An 11,878-nucleotide genomic window follows, 5' to 3' on the forward strand; every position below is an offset into this window, starting at 1 on the left:
TGGCAGGCCACAGAACCTCACCCTCCCACTCCTGCAACAGACTGGCTGAATTAATGATGTCCTCGAATCATGGTTTAAAGACTTCAAATTACAGAGCATCCACCATTTACACTGGTTCAAACCTGCAAGTGACCCAGGCCCCACGCTGCAGAGGAAGGCGAAACCCTAACAGGATCTCTGCCAATCTGACCCAGAAGAAAATTCCTTCCTGACCCCAAATATGATGATCGGTTAGACCCTGAGCATATGGGCAAGATCCACCAGCCAGACACCTGGGAAAGAATCCGCTGTAGTAACTCAGAGCCCTCCCCATCCGGTGTCCCGTCACTTACACCGAGGAGCACTTTATGCTGCAGAGCCTCCCAATGACACGGCTAGGACCACGTGTGGAGTGGCTGTTCTGGGGGAAGGATTCACAATCTGGCCCTTAACATCAGTCTAGGCTGTGCTGCTCGCTGCGGGGTTGACATCCAGTTTGCATTGAAATGCGTCTAGCTGACCCGCAAAGGAGGCAAATAAAACACAGGCTTCAAGTGAATTCTTTGGCCACTTGTTGTAATTTAGACATGTATCCCCTGTAGGGCCTGACCCAAAGATCGATGGCAGGTGGCAGATGGCAGATGGCAGATCTACTACCCTGTTTGTACAGCGCCTAACACAATGGGGCCCCATTGTTGGCTGGTCTGGGGGCACTGCCCCAATAAAGATTCCCATTGAGTTTGATGGGCTTTGGATCAGGCCCGTATTACTTAAGCTTTCAGTCAACTGGGTTTTTATTTAAGGGTGCACTCTTGCAAGCCTTTACTCACCCGAGTAATAATTACTCATGCAAATAATCCCATTGATTTTGATGTTTTCAGTAGGACTAGTCGCGTGAGTAAGTCCTACTCATGTAAGGTTGGGTGGGCATGGTCGGACCCTCATGTTGCAACTTCATCTGATCCATTCCTATCTACCCGCCGGCATTGATATATGGTTTATCAGCACAGCAGCCCAGCGCTCCATCGTTAAGGTCAATCTCATGCAAGTTAATCCTCTTAATAAGGATTATTAGCACTTATTAATATGTCTCTAGCCCTGGAAGTAAGATAGCTACTTTGCAGACAAGTCCCTGCCCTGAAGATTGAAACTTGACAACATATTTTGGGATGGAAATTTGGGGAAAGGAGGGAGGAATTCTTTGAAATGAAACAGACCAGGGAAAGACTCTCTGCTCTGGCTATATAGCCCAAAGCTTCCAAGAGACAAGCAGCTCCCCTGGGAATATCCTTGGGTTGAAGACCACTCTTCCTGACTTGACTCAGATAATGAAAGATGTTCAGTGCAATGCAGTGAGGCCATGAACGCTGCGCTGCGTCCCCTTGCCCCTGGCTAGCACGGAGATGCTAAGGGACGTGATTTAGTATCATGGTGGCTGGCTTTGAAAGCCACCCATGTCCCCTGCTCTGTCCCTGAGAAGTGAGAATTTGACTGGTGTGTACATATACCAACCTGGAACTGATGTTAATGAGCCAGATCAGCCCTTCCCCTGGATGGGGCCGGAGGCCAGGAGAAGCTGGGAAGGTTCCCCAGTTTATTGTGTTGGAGGGGGTGTGGATTGCAGAGGGGCTGGGCTCCAGAACCTGTGGATCTCTTGAGATTCCTGTAGATATTAAGGGATTCGCTGGAGGCCCTGTGCTTCTGGATTGGCTCCCCTCTCCCCAGCTCCCTTCCAGTGTCCATGGGGCCTGGCTGCTACGCCTCTCCAGGGGCTGTTGTACAGGATGGAATGGGGGCTCCAGAAAAACGAAGGCAGCCTTTGGCTGTGTTGGCTTTCCCTGTGGGCATGGCGGTGGAGGGAGGGGAGGCAGTGTGTGCATCACACTCAGGGCGGGGCCCAGCCTGCCTCCGCCCAGGTGGGGATCCCTCAGGTCTGCGCTGGTTCCCCAGGTGATCCAGGGCCTGGAGGTGGGAATGCCATGGAGGCAGCTGGCCCACCCTGTTGCATTGGCCTGGCGAGGGGGCTATCGCCTTGCATGTCACCATGTGGCCCAATAATGCAGAATAACAATAACCTAACTGTATCTAGAATAATAACAAATAGTAATGACAGCATTCTATAACCTAGCACTTAATTAATGTTTGTGCAGGGCTTTAAGAATGTCAAGTGAGAGATTAGATAGAGGGGTGTCTATGGGGACAGATAGGTAAAGGGGTGTGGATGTGGAGGGATGATAGAGGGGTGTGGATGGGAAAGGACGAATAGATTAGATAGAGGCATGTTTGGAGATGGATGGATAGAGGGATGTGTATGAGGATAGATAGAGGGATGTGGCTGGAGATAGATAGAGGGGTGTGGGTGGGGATGGAGGGATAGATAGAGGGGTGTGGGTGTGAATATATAGAGGGATGTGATGGGGATGGATGGAATGATAGAGGGGAGTGGATGGAGATGGACGGATAGATTGAGGGGTGTGATGGGGATGGATGGATAGGGGGTGAGGATGGGGATGGATGGATGGATAGAGGGGTGTGGATGGGGATGGATTGAGGGATGTGGATGGGATCGGGATAGATTGAGGGGTGTGGATAGGGTGAGATAGAAGCATGTGGATGGGGATGAATGGATAGAGGGGTGTGGATGGGGATGGATGGATAGACAGGGGTGTGAGTGGGGATGGATGGATAGATTGAGGGGTGTGGATGGGAATGTACGGATAGATTGAGGGTGTGGGTGGGGATAGAGGTATGGGGATGGATGGATAGATTGAGGGGGGTGGTTGGGGATAGACAGAGGGATGGGGATGGATGGATAGATTGAGGGGTGTGGGCAGGGATAGATAGACGGATGGGGATGGCTGGCTAGAGTGAGGGGTGTGGGTGTGGATGGATGGATAGACTGAGGGGTGTGGGTGGGGATGGACGGATAGATAGAGGGGTACGGATGAGGATGGATGGATAGATTGAGGGGTGTGGGTGGGGATAACAGAAAGAAAGTAATGGAGAGAGATAGTGAGCTAGAATTCCTTTAATCGTCAAAGCTCTTTACAAACTGTACGTGATTTAACATAACTAAATGATCTAATTAAGCTAACAGTTAAACTAAAAGCTCCCTACATTTAATGGGGAAAAGAGTCCAGTGTTTTCAGCTCTTCTGATATGTTTCCCCTCTCCTTGTTATCCCTTCCCCCTATGATCACTACCTCTTGCAGCTGGCAATAAGTCCATTTCCCAGTCCATGCCTGAGAGCCAAGTTCTGATTTTCCCCTCCACCCCGTTCCCAGCCAGCGAGATGACCCCGCGCTGATTTCCTGGTCTCTATCTGATTTCCTGGTCTCTATCTCGGCACCCGGGTAAAGTGTTGCTACCTTATCCTGCCCCACGCCTGTCTCTGTAGGAGGGGGCAGACCCCTGCAGCAGCTCGCGGGCTGTTGTAATTCACTTTCTTCGGTTTCATTCCTCCCGGGGTCCTATGTGCAAAGAGGGGAAATCGCTGGGCTGTAAAAATACACGTGCAGATGCCTCAATTCCCAGCATTTTTATAGCCTCCAAGGGGAACCTTAAAACCTTATTCCCAGGACAGGAGAAAGTTCATTTTGTGGCAGGCACCAATATGAATAACTATAATGAGCTACAGGGGGAGCATGGGCCCATATTGTATGGAGAGGGGGTGGCTGAGGGGCATTATAGATCCCTGGCTGGTGTGAATGGGTGTAGCTCCATTGAAGTCAATAGGTCAGATCTGCATCTGGTGTACGCTGGTGTCGTTCTGACGGAGCAATGCCCGTTTGCGCCAGCTGAGGATCTGGCCCTATGCACCTGCCATGCCAACCTCTGCACATCTTACTCCCATGAGTAACACCGTTGATTTCGATGGGCCTCCTCGTGTGAGTAAGGGTTTTGTGGGGTCATGCCCAAGTCCATCAATTTCTCCTTCAGGAACCCAAACCTGTAGCACTTATTCCAGTAAAACCCAGCCAGGGTCTATTTGGCATTTTGCTTGAGTGCGGACTGCAGGATGGGAACCCCCGAGAGGGAACAAGAATTGCAGAGCGCCCCGTGTTAGTCCCAAAGAGGGATCTCCCAAGGCGTGAATTGCTAGCACAGAGAATGCTGCCGGTAGGTCTGAATGAATGTGCAGGTTGCTCCTTACGGCCCAGTGGCCTCTGTGCTAGAGGTTTCTCCTTCCATAACCAGCACTCCACCCGCACCCAGAGTATTTATTACGTGACAAGGTGTTCGGCACCAGCCATTGACTCCAGACCGCCCGCACTTCCAGGATCGGGCCCTATTTGCACACCTGCTATGGCAAGCCTCAGCTGCTCCGGGATTCACTTGGAAGCCATGTGCCTTCTTGTGATGAAGTTGTGCAATGTGTCTGGCAGACATTTGACACCTGACGTGGGACCTGAGCCTACGAGCCCCTACGCGAGGGTACCAAGGTCTGAGAGTGATTAGCCTGCGGGAAATCTACCAGTGCAACCCTGGGATGGCGCTATTGAAGTCAGTGCAGCTGTTCTGGAGACACTGAAATTTGTCCCACTAGTGATGGTTTTCAGGATCAGGCCCTTTGTCGTTGTTTATTTGTATTATTATCTATAGCATGGTAGTGCCTAGAGGCCCCAGCTGGGATCAGGGCCCCATGGTTTTGCACAGATGCACACTGATAGTCCCTCCCTCCCTGAAGAGCTTACAGTCTAAACAGATAAAGCATGGGAGGGGAAACTGAGGCACATGGACTTGCCCAAAGTCACTGGCAGAGCTGGGCATAGAACTCAGGTCTCCTGAGTTCCAGTCCAGTGCCTCATCAATTAGCTCATGATGCCAACCCAGGAAAGAGAGTCCCCCTGCCACAGAGAGGAAACTGTTAATGCCAAACTCTGTGATGCTTTTTTAGGCAGGATTTAAAAATTTTGTCCATAGCAAACATAGATCAAACTAGAGACTGTAATTCACATAGGTTCCCACTAGAATGCCCAGGCAGGCAGCCTATACCCGGTCAAAACTTCCCTGAAGTCAGGACTGCAGGGCTGGGCTAGGCTAGTAAAGTGTCCTAGATCCCCTTTTCCACCTAAACTCTTCCTGAGTTTGGAGCGTGCAGGACACTGCAGGATCAGGCCCCTCATAGCAGGCTGGTCATATGGAAGGGCCGAAACACCGGTAAAGTTTTGTGTCTAAGAGCCCAAATCTGCAAGATGCTGGATTCCCCTGGTCCTGAGAACCTGGTGCTGCTCCGTCTCAGAAGCTGCCTCCCCAGCAATGTTATATTTCAAATGCCCGGGGTCGCTCTTGTGGTCTGTAGGCAGAGCCCAGTAAAGCTAGTGGCATCCGAGATGACAGAGTTCAAGCCGGCAAACACGCCATCGGGTCACACCAGACAGCTAAAGACATTAGCACAGTTTGGGCTCTTTGAGACTCCAGCTAATCCCAGCTCTGGAAACAGTAGGAACAAAGGGCAGCTTCAATCACATCATCCTCTTCTCTTACCTCTGCTGATGCTTTGTGTTTCCCTTCTGCCGGAATAAAGTCTCTGATCCTATTGGGTTTCGTCCCCTCCCATCACTGGGGATGTGGATTATTGAGCCTGGGGGATCATTGGAGGGGGTGATGAGGTGGGGGGTTATGCCTTTCCCCATGGTTTTGAAGACACGATCAGTACTTTTCTACCAGTTTCAGGATGCAATCCTGCCAGTCCCACACTTTATACTGTGCCCAGCCCTGTGATACCGTTGGCTTCATGGGTGTGGGAACTGGCTCCAAAGGTCCCCATTCATTTCAATAGAAAGTTCTGAATAAAAATCAGCGATGTTTTTTCCCTGTCTTAGCTTGTCTGCACATAGATTTGTTTCTGATTAACTCAATGTATGAACACTCTTATTCCAGAGTAAGCGTGTCCACACATGGAATTATTCAGGGGCAGCTATAGTACTTTCAATTCACCCGCTCCCTGAATCAGAAACCACTTCCAAGTGTAGACAAACTCTTCCATGTTTCTGAGCCACTCCTTCCCCCTGGATTCTGAGCCTCATGATGCCCACACAGGCTCAGAAGTATTGAGTACAGACCTGCTTTTCTGAGCACCGGCAGCTACCAGAGATTTCAGCGGGACGTGTGATAAATCTGGCTCTGTGTTTTACTGTGGGCTTAATTCTGCTCTCACTCAAGCCAGTGTTAAATCAGGAGTGACTCCACGGTGTTGGACCTCTGTCTTTGTGACTGTCCGAAGTAAAACACTGGGAGAAGATCAAAATATTCCTCATGCATGTTTTTCTTCTGGAATTACTGACATCTGGGCCCAATCCTGCCCCTATTTAAACCAGCAAGACCCAGCTCCTCAAAGGTATTTAGGTACCTAACTTAGTGTGGATTTCAGTGAAGTTAGGACCCTAAATACCTGTGTGGATCTGGGCCACGTGTTTTGTAACTTGAGGACTGGGCCCTTTCTCCTGAAGTCTGTGCAGACCTGGATTGGATCCCTGGCAGTCAGGCTGGTAAATTCACCTTCTGACAGCTTCAGTACATCCATTCAATCATGCCCCATTTTCTTGATGTTTCTAATTTGTTAAACTCTAAGCTACTTATCTTCCCTCCAGTGCCAGAATATCTTATTGCCTCACAATTTTTAATATATTTGTCCCAAGAGGTAGGGTAGCACTATTATTCCCATTGTACAGATGGGAAACTGAGTCACAGAGGAACGAAAGCTAACCTGTTCAAGTGACTGGTGATTTGGGGGACCCAATTTGAGACACTTTGAAGGGGCTTGATTTTGAGAGGGCAGGTGCTTGATGCTTACTGAAAAGCAAGGTGTGTAAAGGCAGTAGAATCAACCCCATGTATTTTAAACATTTTTCACTACATGCCCTTTAAAATCAAATAATAAAAATATCACCATTTAATACAGTGCTAAACCCCCTAGCTCTTCTAGTGGAGGGCATTAACCTGTCATGTGGCTACACACCACATTTATCTTACTTTCGGCCCTGCTTCTGAAAACACTCAGTGGGGAAACTGTGCTTACTCCCACGCATAAGGCACCTGGAAGCTCGGACTACTCCCAGCTGTTTGTGCATGAGCGGGGTCCTAGCCTGCAGCCCTTGCCCGTTTTTAAGGGCAATGTGCATTTGCCAAGCGATGTTATAAGACACAATATTATCTCTTCTCTTTCAGCATTAACAAAAATTCCTTGTGGAATAACGAACACAGAGGTAGCAGCGCTGTTTGCTTTTTATCTTTCTTAGTGTGCTCGAGTGGGAGTCAGGATGCCTGGGTTCTATTCCCAGCCACTGCCATTGCCCTGTGTGTGACCGTGGGCAAGTCCCGTTGCCTCTCTGCTCCCCTTTGTCTGGACTACTGTAAACTCCCTCATTCCCTGGACAGGCTCTCATTTGGCTGGATAGCCTCGGCACTCACATATCCTGAGACCAACATGGCTACAACACTGGAAACAAAGAGAGGTTAGAACAAACCAAGGCCAGGTCTACCCTGTAAACTTACACTAGTGAACTGTGTCACTCAGGGGTGTGAAAAATCCACACCTCTGAACGCTACCAGTCTAACCCCAGGGTAGACATAGCTACCGCCTCTCGCGGAGATGGATTAGCTACGCCAATGGGAGAAACTCTCCCGCTGACATGGTAGCATCTTCCCTGAAGCAGTACAGTGGCGCAGCTGGACTAGTGCAGTGTAAATCTCTCAGACCCACCAGTTTTGATTCTTATCCTCTGATTTAGAGGGTGTGTGAAAGGAGCGAACCCAACATCTCCATATTTGTCCATTATCTTATTCTTTTGCCAGAATGAAGCTGTTATTCCTACTATGCCCCACTCATCGAGAATCCATTCTGTTTGGGGGTGGGGGGAAGTGCCTTTATTTTATCTCCCCACTTCACCAAAAAGTTTTGTTGTTTATACAAAGAGCAGCTAGGCAACGAGAAGTCATGCCAGTAAGACGAAAAAAAATCCTGCAAGTGCGTTACCATGAACAAAGAAAGGCAGCGTTCCAGGCTAAATCAGAGATTTATTATGAAGGGGGTGGGGGAGGAGGGGTTGTTAAATAAATAAGAAGGGGGCGATGACTTTGGGATACATTTTTATCCTGACACCGATTCAGAGAAGCCTACTGAGTGCTACTGTTTTACATTACAGAGCCAATGACTACGTAATTCACATGTAGGTGCCCAGAGCCCAGTGACAGGCCTGGTGTAAGAACCTGAGCCGGCTAGAGTAGCAGATTAATTGTGTTTTATTTTTTAAACAATTGCATAAATTAATCTATTTTTGCACTGCAAAAAATAATCCCTACACTGTATATATTATATATGCACGTTGCCAGCTATAATACAGTATGTACAGGGGTGAGGACCCGAAGCACAGAACAGGAGAGTCTGTCCAGAGAGATGTGCAGTAGATTACTCCAAGTGAGGGGAGGACAAACCTTCCTGATCATTGGTAGATTCCTTGGTAAAGTCCCTGTCCCCTTCCTCTCCCTCGTAGGTCTGCGAATCCTGGCTCCTTTGGGGAGTGGCCAGACCCATCTTCACCAGTTTGGCTTGTTGCTGTTCCAGGCTCTGCTTCCTCCACTTAATCCGTCTGTTCTGGAACCACACTTTTACCTTTGGAACAGAAAACGCTTCACTTTTAAAACCCAGACTCTACCAGGGACCTTCGCTAAGCAGATCTAGGATACATCTACACTGCCGCAGCTGCGCCATGATGTGGGCAGTGTAGACATACTTTATTGCCAGGGCGATAACACCCCCCCCCCCCGAATGAGGGGTGGTCGCTTTATTATTTATTTATTATTTATAAAGCGCTGTCTACACTGGCCCTTCTCAGCACTAAAACTTGTCACTCGGGGGTGTTTTTTCACAACCCTGAACGACTCAAGTTTAGCGCTGAAAGGGGCAGTGTAGACACAGCCCTAGTAACGTTGGAAGGGCTCAGATGCTGTGGTGACGGACACCCATGCAAAACCTGAGGTAGATGGAGCTTCAGAGACGCCTCCCTGGTTGAAAAGTTTGTGTGGGGGTGTGGGAGATGACAGCCAGCCCCCTCTGCCTCTCCTCATGGATCCCTGTCTAACAGGCCCATCCGAGGGCCCCATCCTGTGCCGATTAGCTGTCAAACTCCCATTGGTTTTGGTCAGATCAGGATCAGTCGAAATACACATTTGACTAGTTGCTGGAGAGAGCCAGTTATCCCTGAATGGGGGTAAAGGGGTGTTGACTGACTCAGGAGAGCTGGGTTTGATTCCTCCTTCCTGTGAGATGCTGAGAACCTAGGCCCAGATCCTCAGAGTTCTTTAGGTGTCTAATTCCAATTGAGTTCAATGGGCATTAGGTACCTAAATACCTTTCAGGATCTGGGCCCTAGCCATCAGCTGGATCTCATCAGGGCAGCTTGCCACGGTAGCAGCATCCAGGGGTGTTGAGTGGGGAATGGTCCAATGGTTAGTCTGGGGTGAATTCCCTGTTCTGCTACAGGCTTGTCTGTTCCTCAGTTCCCCACCTGGAGAAGAAGGGGAATAGTACTTTGTCTTGTCTATTTAGATTGTAAGCTTTTGGGGGAAGATATTGCTTCTGACCAGGGGTCCTATAGCACCTAGGATAATGGGACCCAGTTCCTAAGTGGAGCTGTTGCTGCGATATAAGCAATAATACTGGGCCCTGTTTTGGAAAGCTCAGACTTCAGAGACTTGTTACTATCCCAGACTGCAGCAAGAGAAATAGGTACAAAAAATCCAGCTTTTAAGAGCCTCTGGAACTAGAGTCTTCCCCGCTTACTCCCAGTGAGTAGCACCTTGAGCCACAGCCATTGAGCTACTCAGAGAGCCTGATCCAAAGCCCTGGAGCCAGCAGGAGAAGTCCCATCTACTTCTGTGGGCTCTGGGTCAGGCCTAGAGTAAGGAGGACAGAATCAAGCTCACAGAGGTTTCCACATTGTTCCTAGATGGGAGCTGCTGCTGGAATTCTCCCCTCCACACACACCCCTATTTGTTCTCAAGGACTTTATTCAGTCTGCCTTGGACTCCAGAAGGTTTCTACTCCCCTTCCCTTGGGAGGTTCTTATGTATACAGTCCCTTCTCCCCCCCCCCCCCCCCATAGAAAAGCTAGAGAAAGCCCATGGGAGAGTGAGTCCTGCACTGGGGGGTGGGGGGTGGAGAATTGGGAAATGCTCCATCTTGCAGCCCTTATTTGGAGCATCCTTATTTGGAGGAAAACTTGTATTGAAGTCAACGGGAATGTGTGCCCAACTCCAGGGAGGATGCAGAGAAACCTGTGAAGCCTATGTAGGGCTCAAGCCCTGGGTGGCTTCATCTGACTCTTTCTGTCCCCCTTGGAGCTGGACACACTGGGGATCCAGGCCATGGCGCAGGCCACTTTGCAGACGGAGGAGGCGCTATCCTCCTGGGTTCCCCTGGCACTGCCATCCCTACCATCTAGGTACAGGGCTGGGGGAGAGACAGGCTTGTCTTACTTGCTCCTCGGTGAGGTGGAGAGCGGACGCCAGCAGACACCGCTCGGTGCCCACCATGTACTGCTGCCGGGCGAACTCCTTCTCCAGCCGGGCCAGCTGGTCGCTGCTGAAGATGGTCCTGACCCGCTTGGATTTGCCCGACTTGGCTCTGAAGCCTGGGAAGCAGCATTTGGAGAGCAGATACCCTGTGCGTAAAGACGAAACAGCTCAGAGGAGAGGCGCGGGCTGCGTGGCCACGAGTGGGGGGCCCCGGCCGGGGCGGGGGGAGCGGTGGGGAGAGTCGGGGGACATCAGGCTCTTACCTGGGGCTCTCAGAGGGGCCCGCCAGCCCGGGTAGCAGACGGGATAGAGCGGCCGAGGCTGCAGGAGGGGATGCGCCTGGGCGCACAGCTGGAGCGCACCGCCCGGCCAGGCGCTGTCTGGCCAGACGGGGTCCCAGCGCCCGGGGCCAGGAGGCGGCGGCGGCGGCGGCGGCGAGGGGTCTGCCCGGCCCAGCAGAGCGTTGATGGTGAAGGATTTCCCCGCCGGAGCCTTGGGGGAGTGTCCGGGGAGCTGGGGGCCGGGGTGAGTCAGCAGGGCCGGAGCGGGCAGCCCAAAGGGCAGCAGGGTCGTAGTCAGCATGGCCAGGCTGTGCCAGAGATCGGCGAGGGGGTCCCTGCACCGGGAGGAGGCGGAGGCGGCAGGTGAGGGGCTGAGCGCGCTCCTGGCCTGATCATACAGACAGGCCAGCCCCGCTCCCTCCCTTATATCCGGAGCAGGGACCCTGAAGTGCTAATGGCTCCTGCTGAGCTTTTGTTCGCCCCTAAGTAGCAGATGAAAAAGGTGTCCGGACCAACAAGGGATCCAATTAATGGATGGGCCGGGGAGCTGGAAAGGGGGGTGGGGTGAGATCCACTTGACAGGAGCTTCAGAAATCTCCCAAGATCCCAGGGTCGCTGGTGCCGTGCCCCTTGGGTTTACACACACACAAACCTCCAGAGTCACTTCCATCCCATTGTTTCCAATTTGTCAACTCCGGTGGAGCTGCCAGCCCATGGATATGGCAACAAACGGGAGCTGGGGGGAGAGGTTCTATGTACATAAATCCAGGAGGCAAAGCGCCCCAAGGTCTCCTCTCTCCCAACCCCCTTTTCCTTGCCAATTTCTGCCCTGGTTCCTTGGTTGGAAATATGCCACCCCCAGAGCCAGAGTTAGGGCAGTGGAAGGGGCCCACAGGCCTGAAGAGTAAGGAAGCAAAGCTTGGCTCACATGGGAACACTCTAGCTTCCGGGGACTTCCTCCTGGTTAGGGGAATGCAGGCTGCACGGTTATTGGTGGCACCGATTTATATCTCCATTTGAGGTAGTGATTCCTTTGCTTTTCCTTGTGCCTCACTCCCCTCTCTCGCTTGATGCCCTCTGCATTTGGGGGCTCTTTGTTC

At 51.1% G+C, this 11,878-nt stretch overlaps 1 protein-coding gene across 1 annotated transcript; it reads right to left on the minus strand.

Moving 5' to 3' along the window:
* Positions 1-8,014: 8,014 nt before the first annotated feature.
* Positions 8,015-11,133, minus strand: LOC140910048 (homeobox protein Nkx-6.1). The gene is made up of 3 exons (XM_073340160.2): positions 10,761-11,133; positions 10,459-10,643; positions 8,015-8,593 (listed from the first exon to the last, which is right to left on the minus strand). Exons 1-3 carry the CDS (start codon positions 11,077-11,079, stop codon positions 8,390-8,392), a joined length of 708 nt encoding a protein of 235 aa, XP_073196261.1. The 5' UTR covers positions 11,080-11,133; the 3' UTR covers positions 8,015-8,389.
* Positions 11,134-11,878: the final 745 nt, after the last annotated feature.

The sequence above is a fragment of the Lepidochelys kempii genome, chromosome 4 (genome assembly GCF_965140285.1).
Source record: "Lepidochelys kempii isolate rLepKem1 chromosome 4, rLepKem1.hap1, whole genome shotgun sequence".
NCBI classification, from domain to species: domain Eukaryota; kingdom Metazoa; phylum Chordata; order Testudines; family Cheloniidae; genus Lepidochelys; species Lepidochelys kempii.

Excerpts from the sequence above, each read along its gene's own strand:
- LOC140910048 (XM_073340160.2), bottom strand. The coding sequence starts at position 11,079 with ATGCTGACTACGACCCTGCTGCCCTTTGGGCTGCCCGCTCCGGCCCTG. Across the intron at positions 10,644-10,760 it reads GGCCCCTCTGAGAGCCCCAG|GGTATCTGCTCTCCAAATGC; the intron begins GTAAGAGCCTGA and ends CTTTACGCACAG. Across the intron at positions 8,594-10,458 it reads TCCACCTCACCGAGGAGCAA|GTAAAAGTGTGGTTCCAGAA; the intron begins GTAAGACAAGCC and ends TCTGTTCCAAAG.